The 13061-nt window shown below is 49.9% G+C and overlaps 1 protein-coding gene across 1 annotated transcript in view; it reads right to left on the bottom strand.

Moving 5' to 3' along the window:
• LOC311232605 (calmodulin-regulated spectrin-associated protein 3-like) overlaps positions 1-13061 on the bottom strand; it is a gene marked incomplete at both ends in the record, with an annotated part of 58552 nt that overhangs the window by 24757 nt on the left and 20734 nt on the right. The window contains 7 exons of the mRNA XM_084319465.1: positions 319-2622; positions 3328-3643; positions 4204-4234; positions 4324-4385; positions 9664-9712; positions 11975-12068; positions 12210-12216. Of these exons, the coding sequence (XP_084175591.1) occupies positions 319-2622; positions 3328-3643; positions 4204-4234; positions 4324-4385; positions 9664-9712; positions 11975-12068; positions 12210-12216 (2863 nt within the window). The remainder of the gene's footprint in view (positions 1-318; positions 2623-3327; positions 3644-4203; positions 4235-4323; positions 4386-9663; positions 9713-11974; positions 12069-12209; positions 12217-13061) is intronic.

Here is a 13061-nt window from a genome sequence, read left to right as displayed (position 1 = left end):
GTTCTGGAAGTAACATATTTGCATTTCGATTCTTAAATTTTTAAAAAAATTACTTTGTTAATTAATACCCTAGTTACAGTACAGCAACCAAATTAAACTGTATCAAGTCAACTGACAATGTGAATAGTATGAAAAAAATCTCCTGCGAAATAAGCTGTGACCTGTTTTGACCTGCACCTCAAAGAATCGGAATCGAGAATCGTTTAGAACAGGAATCGAAATGGAGAATCGGAACCGGAATCGTTCAAATCCAAACGATGCCCAACTCTCCTTATGATGTAAGATAAGCCACTCCCTCCCTCCTTTCCTCAAACTCACCTTGAAGAAGAACCCTACCCCCCCTCTCGCCTCCTGCTCCGTCTGCCCCGCGGGCTCCGTCTGTCTCTCCTCCTGGGGTCGCGTCGGTTCCTCCGCAGACTCCCCGGCTCCCGCTGCTGCCAGGTCCAGCAGCGGCTCCACAGTGGCCACCGCCGGTACTGCGGTCAGCTCCGCCTCCACGGCCGACGACTCCTCCTCCGTCCTGTCGCTCATAGAATCGGAGGAGAAGATGTCCCGCCCCTCGTCGCCGCTCCGGCCCGCCCCCCGCGGCCCTTCGAGGAGCGACAGCGCCGCCTCGATCAGGCCGCAGCGGTTCCCCGGCTCCGCCCCCGCCCCCTCCCCCTCCCCCGGGGCGCTGTACGCGGCCGACAGCGATAGGGTCTCGCTCTCGAACGAACACTCCGACGGGGCGCCGGAGCTGCTGCCGGCCCTGCGCTCTCTCCTGGGGGGCCGCGGAAAGACGGCCAGGCCTCCCGCCTCCTCCTCGTCCTCCTCCCGCTCCAGCTCCAGCTCCAGGCTGAACTGGGTGGGCGTCTCGCTGGAGCCCGTCTCGGAGGCGCTCTCCTCCTGCTGGGCGAGCTGGGGGGCGGGCGGCGGGGGAAGGGCGGCGGCGTCCCGCTGGTGGGGAGTGCGGAGCGCCGGCCCTCCGATGCGGAAGGACGACGACGTCTGCACCTGACACTTGCTGGGGGAGACGCGGCGCAGGTGGGGCAGGGTGTCCACGTTCTGCGGCGGGGTGAGGACGCGCGTGAGCGGCGGGAACTTGAGCTCGCTGGGGCGCGGGTGCGCCTGGTGGTGGTGGTGGTGGACGGCGGGACGCTGGGGCCGGTGGTGCTTGGGGCTGGACGAGTGGATCTTTGTGCGGGGGGCGGGGCAGGAGGAGGAGATGGGAGGAGTGGAGGAGGAGGGGTGGAGGTGCGAGCGTCGAGAGGGGGTCGGGATCACCCAGGCCTGAGTGGCGGCGCTCCCGGTGGGAGTCTTAGTGGGGGTGCGGGGCGGGGTTCTGGTGGGGGTGCGGGGAGGGGTTCTGGGTGGTGTCCGCATGGGGTTGATTTTGGGTGTGGATTTGGGCGCAGACTTGGGTGTGGATTTGGGCGCAGACTTGGGTGTGGATTTGGGCGCAGACCTGGGTGTGGATTTGGGCGCAGACTTGGGTGTGGATTTGGGCGCAGCCCTGGGTGTGGATTTGGTCTTGTTGTCGCCCATGAGCCCCTGTTGCTGCTCCGTCAGCTTCTGCATGTCGCTCTGCAGCGACTTCAGCGCGTCGCTCAGTTTCTGCACCACCTCGTTGTACTCCATCAGGGGAGTCTCACCTCCTTTCTCCTTCTTCCCCGCTCTCTCCTTCTCCCCCTTCTCCCCCTCCTCCTTCCCGGCGTCCATGGAGAACGTGACCTGTTTCTCCAGCCGCGGCGCGGGCTGGGCGTGGTGCCCCGCGCCTGGCTTCCCTTTCTCCTTCACCCCCTCCTCCTCCTTCTCCTTCTCCTTCTCCTCCTCGTGCTCCAGCTGCTCCTCCATGCAGGTGAGACGCTCGTCCAGGGTGGTGAGGTCGTCTCCCGCCTCCTCCCCTCCGCCCTCCCCCTCCCCCTGCTCCCTCTTCAGCTGCAGGAAGGCCGTCTTGCCCAGCCTCTGCCGGTGCTTGGCGAAGATGGCTTCGATGCGTCTCTTCTGGGAGTCGATGCTCCTGCGCTTCTCCTCCAGACGGGCGCCCAGCTCCCAGGCGGCGTCGGAGCCCGGCTCGGGGGGTCCCCCGGCGGGCCCCGGGCTGTCTTGGCGGTGCGGCGTCCCCGGGGTGTTGGGCGCGGAGGAGGAGGGCGACTCCTGCCCCGGTGCCGGCGTCTGTCTCCTCCTGATGTCCCGGCGCTCGGCGAAGCTCGTCATGTGCGGGCTGTTGCTGTGGTCGCCCTGGCGTTGACCGTTTCCAGGGCGAATGTTCCCGGGGACGTTCCTCCCGGGGAGATCGTCCGAGGCCTCGGAGGAGTCCACGCTGCCGTCGCGCAGCACGGAGTCGTCGTCGCGCGACATGTCGGACGTCCGCCTGCCCCTCTCCCCGCCCCTCGTCGCCCGCCTCCTCTCCCCCCCCTCCCCCGCCGCCGCCTCCCCTCCGACGGGCCGGTAGAACATGCCGGAGCGGCCGGGCGCGGAGCTGCTGAGCTGGGCGGCGGAGGCGTCGGCCTCGGGGGAGTGGAGGAAGAAGCCGGCGGGGGCTCCTTCAGGACGCAACCGGGGCTCGGGCCTTCCTCCCGCCCCTCCTCCTCTTCCTCCTTTTTCTGCTTTCACCTCCGCCTTTGCCTTCTTCTCCGCCTCCTTGATTGATTGATTGAAAATTGTATTAACAGATTGCAGAATGGGTACAATACAGTACGGCTCAATACACACAATTGTTAAGGGGATGCAGACCAGAGAAAGACGTTCGTCTTGTTTACATCAGGGTCCCCCATTTTCAATTCATCATAACATATATGACATACATGACATACAGATAGACAGTACTGTTACATCCAGACATTTATGACATACCAGATCTATGTGGTACCATTGACTGGCATTTCATAACCAGAGAGTAGAATGAAAATTTTGATTTGGTTTCATTTTCTTTAAAGGGTATGTGAGATTTTGATTGTATTTCTTCCAAATGTGTTTAAAAGTAAAAATCACTACCTGGGAACTTAATTACTGGGGTTTAATGGTTTGGTTATTTTTTCTTTCTACTTTTTGATTTGTGTGGACTGAATGTGTTTGAATGGAGCCAGTGTGCTGATACTGGCTATTTTGGAGTCAGATGAGGACCATTCTAATCATTCTGTCCTTCTTCCCTCTAGTTAGCAACCTATAATGCACTGTAATTAACCCTTAGAAATGTACAGAATATACCACATCTACAAATATACAGTACTGTTTATTTACAGACAGAGTTTCTCAAAGAGAATATATACATTTGAGGGGGAGGAAACTGTACATTGGGGGGGTGGGTGGGTTGGGTGGGTGGGGAAGCGGGGGTTGGACATTTACCGGGGCCTCCTTCCTGGCTTTGCCCAGAGTGTGGCCCTCCTGCCGGGCCTCCTCTATGGTGGGCAGTTCCCCCAGCGGGGGGGCGGGGTGAGGCCCCCAGGAGGAGCGCTGCGAGGGGGCAGAGGCGCTGACCAGGTGGCTGAGGTCCTCCGGAGGGCTGTAGGGGACCCGGGTCACGGCGGCGGGGACGCATACGGCCGCCAGGCTGTCGGTGCTGACGGAGCGCAGGACGGACGCTATGGGGTTGCCCATGACAACGTCCACATCACTGTCCAGGCCGAACGGTATGCTGAAGGTCACCGCGGAGAGGGGGCGACTAGAGAGGGGGGGGGGGGGGTAGAGGGAGAGAGAGAGGGAGGGAGAGAGGGGGGGAGAGAGAGAGGGAGAGAGAGAGGGAGGGGGGGGGAGAGAGAGAGGGAGGGGGAGAGGGAGAGAGAGAGAGAGGGGGGGGAGAGAGGGAGGGGGAGAGGGAGGGAGAGAGGGAGGGAGAGAGAGAGGGAGAGAGAGAGGGAGGGAGGGAGAGAGAGAGGGAGAGGGAGAGGGAGAGGGAGAGGGCGAGGGCGAGGGCGAGAGAGAGAGAGAGAGAGAGAGAGAGAGAGAGAGAGGAGAGAGAGAGAGAGAGAGAGAGAGAGAGAGAGAGAGAGAGAGAGAGAGATGAGTGGATGGGTTGATGGATGAATGATGGATGGATAGGTGGGTTGATGGATGGATGGTTGGATGGATGGATGGATGGATGGATGGGTTAAGTATGGGACAGAAAAGAAGAGAACACCATAAATAGAGGTTGAAATCATATTTGGTGTGTGTGTGATGTCTGAAAGTAATGAAATAGTATTTCATGAACAGACAGTGTCAGCTGTCATTTTAGCTACTGACCTCATGTGTTTCTTGGTCCAGGCTTTGCCCTCTGGAGTGACAGATAAGAACACACGTCAATGAGTCTATGAAGATAAAAGCAAGACTACATTTCCCATAATCCCCCTCACTGTTCCTTACCAGGTGACACTGGAGAACAGATGGGCACAAAGGGCTGCTTGAAGATGAACGACGGAGAACCGCTGGAGAAGAACAACAGATATAACACTGCTTACTCACACCTCATTTACTCAAAACAAACTAGAGAGTTTGTGTTTGTTTGTTTGTGTGTGTGTGTGTGTGTAACTATACTTGTGAGAACAGACTCTTTGACAAACCACCTTTAATGTGAGGACATTTTGGGTTGTGAGGACATTTAACACTTTTGATTATCGGGTTAGGGGGTTAAGGTTAGTGTTGTGAAGGATCAGATTAAACCGAATATATATATTTATTTATGGATATATATTTAATAGTATTTGTATATCGTTTGATATCCCTTGTATATTCCTTGTACATATACACTGAATATCCCTTTAGTCTACTAACAGCCCATAATAGTTTCATTCTCTCATTGGACAAGAACTTGGCGCCAGCAGCCAAGCCCCTTGGTTCAAGTTCAATCGTGCCGACGAACATGTCGTTACTAGCCCGGTTCCGCGTAGGAATACGTCTGGCGAAATACGAATGGTACTATTTGTTCACAGCGCATACATATATGGCGCAAGTAAAGTAGAACTGCCCTTTTTAGTCCCTTAGCCCTTAGTTCTTTACCCTCCAACCTAGTGGCAAGACGTTAAGCCTCACCCACGATACACGTGTGGTGCAGTATGGTCAACTTGGCCTCAGAATGGCATTGAGACATCGTGTGGATTAATAGTTGAAATTGTCATAGTTTGGCACTATACCGTCGAGTGGGACGTATTTCTATTAAGTTAATAATAGTCTATTATGTATGGTGCATCGTTCGGTTAGAGTTATACAGTGAGTAGTACCCCCATCGTTTCCTCGCGTTATCTAGAGTCTTAACCAGGCTGGGCAGACCACGTGTGGTGCTTTCATCCGAGGAGTTCTGGGCTAGGACGAGTGGACCTGCACATTGGATTACCTTACCCGGACGACGGCGAGCCCTACACGGCTTGGATTATCTACTTGCTTTGGGTGCTTTGATTTATGCCATGGATAACAGCCAACACTGGTGAGTGTTGGAACTACCCCCCGAGAGGAGTCCAGGTGAGACGGCGCTCTACCCCGAGTGAGGTCGCCTCACGTCTCTTCGTTGTGGACCGGCAGCTACCGTCTACAAGAGGGCCCAACTGTATTCATCTGTGGACCAAGGTTCTGTGGGCACCGTGTTCAGCACTCTGAATTCTCCCAAGAAATCGTTGGCCAGATGGGATATCGCCGGCGGCTCTCCTAACCCCCCCCCCCCTACTGACTTACAACCAGCAGGACCCCCCTTTAGTATATCCAGCTATAATCATTAAGTACCATCGCTATAGTTCCCTAAAGAACCAGGTTGTATACTTGCTTCCTGCGTAACCAGAGATTGGACATTCAATGTTGATCTGCCTACGAATACTCATTTGCCTTACAAGTGCATTCAAATCATAAATGTCATTAAGTGAACGTTGTATATACCCTTTGCTATATATTAAATATTCGACTTATACATTTGTGTGGACTTGGTTTCATGGTGGGAAAGTGTTCATCATATCTATATCATGTACTGTGTGGCCAGTAGTTAAAGTACATAAAGCGGTAGTGGTTTAATGATACCATACTTATCAATACAGTCAGGGAATTGTACCCCTCAGTTACAGTTAGGGTTATGATTAAGTGGCTAGGGAATGAATGTAAGTCAATACACATGTCCTCACAAGTATAGTAAAACGTTGTTGCTGCGTGTGTATGCATGTATGTGTGTGTGTGTGGGTGTGTAATGCATGTATGTGTGTGCATGGGGGAGAAGTATTGATTGCAGCCCTTTCATACATTCATAAAATTAATAGGAACCTAGAACCTAGCCCCTTGGGAACAGCAATACCGGTATTTTCATTTTAATTTGTGTTTTTGACATGAGATGTACGCCTCAAAGCACAACTGCCTCCTCGGTGACTCCCCCCGCCCAGTCCTCATTCACTCACTCAACCACAGATTATAACAAACCAGTTTCTATCACTGACTGATGCTGCTACAGTAGCTGTTTGATGTGTGTGTGAATTCATTAAGTTATACTTCATTACATTACATTTAATCCCTGTCGAGAAATGATTCCTCTGTATTTGACAGGTTCCAAGTACTTAGGGGCATGTGTGTGCTGCTGTCTTATGCCGTGACAGATAAAACTCTTGAAAACCTCTCGACTCTCAAACACGTCTGTACGCACGCACACGCGCACACGCACACACACACACACACACACACACACACACACACACACACGCAACAAACAAACTCCCTCCTATAGTTCTCGTTCAGACAGACTCACTCAACCACAGTTGATAAGAAACAAACCAGTCTGGTGTGTATGAATTAATTAAGTTACACACACACACACACACACACACACACAGGATGTGGGTCAGAGAGGGACGCTGAAGAGTGTGTGTGTGTGTGTGTGTGTGTGTGTGTGTGTGTGTGTGTGTGTGTGTGTGTGTGTGTGTGTGTGTGTGTGTGTGTGTGTGTGTGTGTGTGTGTGTGTGTGTGTGTGTGTGTGTGTGTGTGTGTGTGTGTGTGTGTGTGTGTGTGTGTGTCTGTACATGTGTGTGTGTTTATGATGTGACCCATTCACAGTGTGTCCCTATCGTGTCGTGGTGCCAATGTTCTTGGTCTGAGCGTCTTGCTCATCAAAAACAAGCTAGCTAACAGATACACACATTATATATACACACACACACACACACACACACACACACACACACTATCTCTCCCTCCCTCACGAACACACACACACACACACCGAGCTACCTACACACACACACACACACACACACACACACACACACACACACACAGAGCTACCTACACACACACACACACACACACACACACACAGAGAGTAACTAAAGAGAGAAGGAAAAGAAAGTGCTACTAGGTAATCTTCCTTGCCTATATTACTACCTACTATGCTAATAATGTCTGAAGACTGTAGCACGCAAGTTCGACACTGTTTGACCATAGTTGCACCCGTCCTGCTGACTTGTTGTAAATGGTGCATTTACATAACAGCTTTTATCCAAAGCGCTTTACAATTCTTGTTCCTCACACTCACACACCGACGGAGGCAACCATGCCTCAAGGACACCTCGACACTCTGCCCGGGAGGCGTGTAGCTTTATGCCAAGCAAGCAGTGCAAAAATTTACCGTAGTGGCATGCAGTAATGCGCCTTTCATTTTCGCGGAAATAGGCTGTCTATTGCCATTCTCTTTGACAAACTCTAACCATAACCAGCTCCTTAACAGCGCCTAAACTTAACCGTTCTAACCTTAACCAACTCCGAAACAATGCCTAACCTTAACCTTAACCATAGAAATTATATTGCCATTCTCTTTGACAAACTCTAACCTTAACCAGCTCCTTAACAGCGCCTAAACTTAACCGTTCTAACCTTAACCAACTCCGAAACAATGCCTAACCTTAATCGGCGAAAGAATACACGTTAAAAAAAAATCACGTTAAAAAATATTTTCGATGGGATTCGAACTCGCCAGCAAACAAGCCATAGGATCCACAGCCATGTGTCCTTGCCAATTGAGCTATTTGTTGGATACTGAATAAGGGGCGGTGACTTATATATATTGAGCTCCGCTCGTGTCGCATGCGCGGGCACCTCGCGCGAGCACGCCGGCGCACGCACGCACCTGAGCGAGCACGCCGCCGCCGGTGCACGCACGGTAGCATTTGTCTGAAAAGAAGGGCGCTTTACCGCACTAGCGTGCGGTGACGAATGCGGAAGCATTTTTGCACTGCTTGCTTGGCATTAACGTACAGGCGCCCGGGAGGAACCTTCTGATTACCAGACAACTGCTCCATCTCCTGAGCCACTGTCGCCCCCTGGTGGTTGTACAGAACATGTAAATCGCTTTGGATTAAAGCGTCAGCTAAATGACTACTAAATGTAAATGTATTTACTAAAATGTTGCATTCATCTTGGTTATTTTAGTCACGTCATCCAATTTAGTTGAATTTTTTAGTCCACAAATGATGTATGTATTGATTTTGTCACATTACAGACCTGTCCTGAGAACAATACTGGTGCACAGAACAGAGCAGGTGTGAGGGTCAGAGGTCAATCCCCTTCACTAGCAGCTCCCCCGCTAAGCAGCAATGACAGAAAACCACTGCAACACTGTTTCCACCGGGATGAGATGTGTAGCTCAAGTTCAAGTTTTTTATTTATTAGTTGTCATACGGAAGTACAGAATACTTTTATATAAAATGCTTCTTTCTGTTTTGCTCCAGAGATTGTGCTAGATAAAAATAGACAAGTATAAAAGTATAGTAAGTGTAAAATAGAGAGATAGCTACTGTTAGCTGCATCCCTACTCATCGCTATACAAAGGTCATGACCTTTGACACTTATATCTGCAGTGATTTGTGCGCTTAGGACAAGTAAAAATACATAAAAAGAAAAAGAAAATCAAGATTTCTTTGTGGATTATCATATCGTATCAAACCTTATAAAACTTGAAGATCACTGAGGTCTCCCTCATTTACAATCGCTATACTTCACGACGTCTACAATGGTGAAAAGGACCAACGCATCACCAAGACAGCCTCCAAAATAATTGGCTGCCCCCTCCCCTCTCTGGACTCCATCTACACCTCACGCACAGTCACCCGCTCTGGTGAAATAGTCAACGATCCCTCTCACCCAGCACACCACTTAATCCAGCGCATGCCCTCAGGTCGCTACAGGTCTATTTTAACCAGACACACACACTTCACAAACAGCTTTTCCCCCACAGCAGTCCGAACACTAAACACCCTGACGCCCCCCGCCTATATATTAATGCCAGCCCAAGAGTGGCTTCCGCGTTTCTCTGATTGGCCGCGACATCCCACGTTAGAGTTTGTCGCAGAGCATGGCAATAGAACGCCTGTCTTTCTTTCGCCGGAGCAGCAGCCTATTTCCGCTCTGCCACAGTCACATGGGCGTCGTGGCCAATCAGAGAAACGCGAAGCACTCTTGGGCTGGCATTAATATAGACGCGCGCGCCCATGTGAGTAGGGGCGCGGCAGAGCGGAAATAGGCTGCTGCTCCGGCGAAAGAAAGACAGGCATTCTATTGCCATGCTCTGCGACAAACTCTAACCTTAACCAACTCCGAAAGGGGTAAGGTTAAGTAGAAGTCTGACCAGTATCTTGTAGGACAGGACTCAAGATGTAACTTTGAGAGAGAGCTGAGCAAACTGAAGATATTACATACAGTGTGTGTGTGTGTTTGTTTTTAGAGTACACATGCACGTGTAGGTACCTGTTGCTGTTGCCACTAACAGGACTGTAGTCCAACAAGCCGGAGGCGTCTGAAACACATTCAAGACTTTGTCACTTTAATGCCTCGTCCTCAATTCTACATTCACACGTCAGTCACTCATGCGACCAGAATGCGACCGCGGACATTTTAGATCCACTGTCATCAACTCTCGATGAGGTACATAAATTACATGGTTAATAAATGGAAAATAACATTAATAATTAGGGATGCTCGATATTGGCTTTTTTACCGATACGAATATACCGATATTGTCCAACTCTTAATTTCCGATACCGATATCAATCGATATCAACCGATACCGATATATGCAGGGTGCCCCCCCCCCCCAAAACGGAATAATTTCAGGTAATTAACATTACATATCTCTTGTCGTGGAATTAACACAACATTATGCATACTTTTGACAATAAATAAAATCAGAATTAGTTCTTACTTGCTTGCCTGGGTAAATAAAGGTTAAATAAATGTAAAAAAAAAAAAGATAATAATAATTTGAAAACCGATAGATAATTTCCGATATCATATTTTAATGCCAATATCGGCCGATAATATCGGACATCCCTATTAATAATCCATTTCGACTCAAGGGGGCGGCTGGGTGGCGCAGCGGACATTGCGCTCGTCACCAACGCAAGAGACACCGGGTTCGAATCCGGCTGTCGGCGTTGCCTCCGGCTTGGGCCGGCCGTCATACTGGCTCAATTGGCAGAGTCAGCGGGTGGAAGTCGATAGGTGGTAATCTGGACGTTGTGGACAGCGACTCCTACAGGTCGGTTGGGGACGCCTGCACAGCAGAGACAGGAAGTGGCGAGGGTAGTGTGAGCCTCCCACGCATTACACCTCGCCAATGAGAGTCTGCGCTGGCAGGTGAAAAGATGCGACAGGCTGCCTCCTCGTGTACCGGAGGGGACACGTGATGCAAGGCTTCTATCCTCCCTACAACCGACCAGTGGGGGGCATAGTCAAGCAACGTTCAAGACAGGGGAGGGGAGAATTGGAAACAGAAATTGGGATGGGAGAAAATAGATAGGGGGAAAAAGTGGGTAAAAAAAAAATCCATCCCGACTCAAGATACAGGTGTGTTTTGTATCTCTGGACCAACTAATATTTGACAGCATCGGAAATACATATTTAAACCGCGTGTTCAGGTATTAATAACAACACATCATACTTCACACAAAAGTTTGCAGTTTGTTTTCAAATGTATTCATTTTCAGTACCCACGGTATCTCAAACAGTATTTGGAACCTTACACTTCCATACATCGTTTACGACATTGCTCCCAGGTTTATTTTGAAGTTCCAACTGTGTCCACATCCGTTGGCAAAAAAAAATCATTTAAGTTTAAGGCTCCTTCTGACTGGAACAACCTACCTGTTCATATCCGTTCGATAACATCCTTTCACTTATTTAAAACTGCTCTTTCCTCTCACTTTGAGATGACCTGTTCATGTTTTGACTAATCATCATGTTGACCATTCATCATTATCACAGTTCATTGACGCAATGATACATAATTATGTGTTATGTGTACTCTGTTGTAGTTATTGTAGTTGTTACTATTGTGTTTTCTTTGTTTGTTTTGTTTAGTTATTTGGTTTTGTTCGTTTGTCTGATTGATGTTCGTTTGTCTGATTGATGTTGTCTGAACCGTCTGTAAAATATCTTGTCGTAAAAGTGTGATTATTTTGTAATCTGGGACCTCCTTGAAAACGAGATGGTTCATCTCAAGGGATTATTCCTAATAAAGAATTTCAATATATATATATATATTTTTTTATCCACTTTTTCTCCATTTTCTATATTTTTTCTCCCATCCCAATTTCGTATCGTCCAATTCAACCCTCCCCTGTCACGAACGCTGTTTCTTGCCTCCCACAAGCCGGCTGCAATGTGGACTAAGTCATACATAGCACAAGTCCCCTCCGGTACTCGAGGTAACAGCAGTCGCATCTTTTCACCTGCGCAGCTCGATCTCTCAGTGGCGAGGAGTAACGCGTGGGAGGCTCACGCTGCCCCCGACACTTCCTGATTCTACTGCGCAGGTGCACCAACCGACCTGTAGGAGTCGCTGTCCACAACGCCCGATCCCCACCCATCAGTTTCCCACCCCCTAATACGGCCAATGTGTATTAGTACGGACGACCAGCTAAACTGAAAGCAATGTGGAGCGCTGGGCTCGAACAGGCGAGCCCAGCGTCTCCAGTATTTGTGGCGAGCGCCTTGCCCACTACGCCACATAGCCGCCCAGAATTTCAATATATATATATATATATATACAAACATATACAGACCTGTTCGAGTGGCTGTATGGGCTGGACGAAGTCGGGCTTCTGGACTTCAAACCAGTCCAGCAGTTCGGCTATGAAACCCATGATGTTGACCTGGGGGAGGGAGAGGGCGTGTTACCGTGGAAACGACACGGACACATGCACAAGTGAGGACACACTCTCTCACACTCTGTCTTTCTCTTCACACACATTCGCTCATATTCTCTCTGTTCTTGAACATACGTGTACACAAACTCTCTTCCTTCACATACATGCATTTGCACTAGGGATGTTCGATATTGGCTTTTTTACCGATATCCGATATACCGATATTGTCCAACTCTTAATTTCCGATACCGATATCATCATATGCGGGGAATATTTCGGAATAATTTCAGGTAATTAACATTACATATCTCTTGTCGTGGAATTAACACATTATGTATACTTTATTTTTTTGATTTTTTTTTCTCTTTTTCTCCGCCTGATTTTCTATGCTTTTCCTCCCATCCCAATTTAGTCGTTATGCCAATTCCCCCCCCCCCCCCCCCCCCCCCCCCCCTACCTGGTCGTTGTGCGCATGTTCTGCCTACTGGTCGGTACAAGGGAACCCTGAAGTCCACCACATGCTTCCTCCGACACGTGCAGCGACAGCCAGCGGCTCTCTTTTCACCTGGCAGCGAGGACTCTCATTGGTGAAGTGTAACGCGTGGGAGGTCACGCTGCCTTCACCACTTCCTGCCTTTCGCTGAGCAGGCGCCCAGACCTGACCTGTAGGTGTCGCTGTCCACAACGCCAGATTACCACCCACGACTTCCCTCCCGCTAACTCAGCCAAACTAGTTAGTACGACGATCGGCCCAAGCCGCAGGGCAATGCTGACTCCGGGAGTCGAGACCGCAGCCTCTTGCATTGGTGACGAGCGCAATCTCCGCTACGCCACCCGACCGCCCCAACATTATGCATACTTTTGACAATAAATAAAAATAAGAATTTGTTCTTACTTGCTTGCCTGGGTAAATAAAGGTTAAATAAATGTTTACCTTTTTTTTTACCGATAATTTCCGATATTACATTTTAATACCCATATCGGCCGATAATATCGGAC

Source organism: Notolepis coatsorum (genome assembly GCF_963971535.1).
Source record: "Notolepis coatsorum genome assembly, chromosome: 7".
Classification (NCBI taxonomy): domain Eukaryota; kingdom Metazoa; phylum Chordata; class Actinopteri; order Aulopiformes; family Paralepididae; genus Notolepis; species Notolepis coatsorum.
This window is presented reverse-complemented; position numbering and strand designations above follow the sequence as displayed.